The sequence below is a fragment of the Haliaeetus leucocephalus genome, unplaced genomic scaffold (genome assembly GCF_000737465.1).
Source record: "Haliaeetus leucocephalus isolate CR32 unplaced genomic scaffold, Haliaeetus_leucocephalus-4.0 Scaffold255, whole genome shotgun sequence".
Lineage (NCBI taxonomy): Eukaryota > Metazoa > Chordata > Aves > Accipitriformes > Accipitridae > Haliaeetus > Haliaeetus leucocephalus.
In genome coordinates, this window is record NW_010972691.1 from 69439 (window position 1) to 69641 (window position 203).

The window sequence follows — 203 nt, forward strand, 5'->3', positions numbered from 1 at the left end:
CCCCCCCCTTGCCCCCCGCTGTAAACCCGCAGAACCCCACGCCCGCCCCCTCTCACCTTGCAGCCCTGGTACCTCTCCAGCGCTCGCAGGGCGGTCTCGGTCAGCTTGACGTGCATCACCGTGACATTCTGCCCTTCTTTCCGGCAGGACACTCTGTAGCGCTCCTCATTCTGCAGCTCCGCCATCTTACGACCCCCTTCCCA

At 65.0% G+C, this 203-nt stretch overlaps 1 protein-coding gene across 1 annotated transcript in view; it reads right to left on the reverse strand.

The window, feature by feature from the left end:
• Positions 1–185, reverse strand: part of ELL2 (elongation factor, RNA polymerase II, 2) — a 41794-nt gene extending 41609 nt beyond the window's left edge. The window contains exon 1 of the mRNA XM_010568764.1: positions 57–185. Within this exon, the coding sequence (XP_010567066.1) occupies positions 57–185 (129 nt within the window). The remainder of the gene's footprint in view (positions 1–56) is intronic.
• Positions 186–203: the final 18 nt, after the last annotated feature.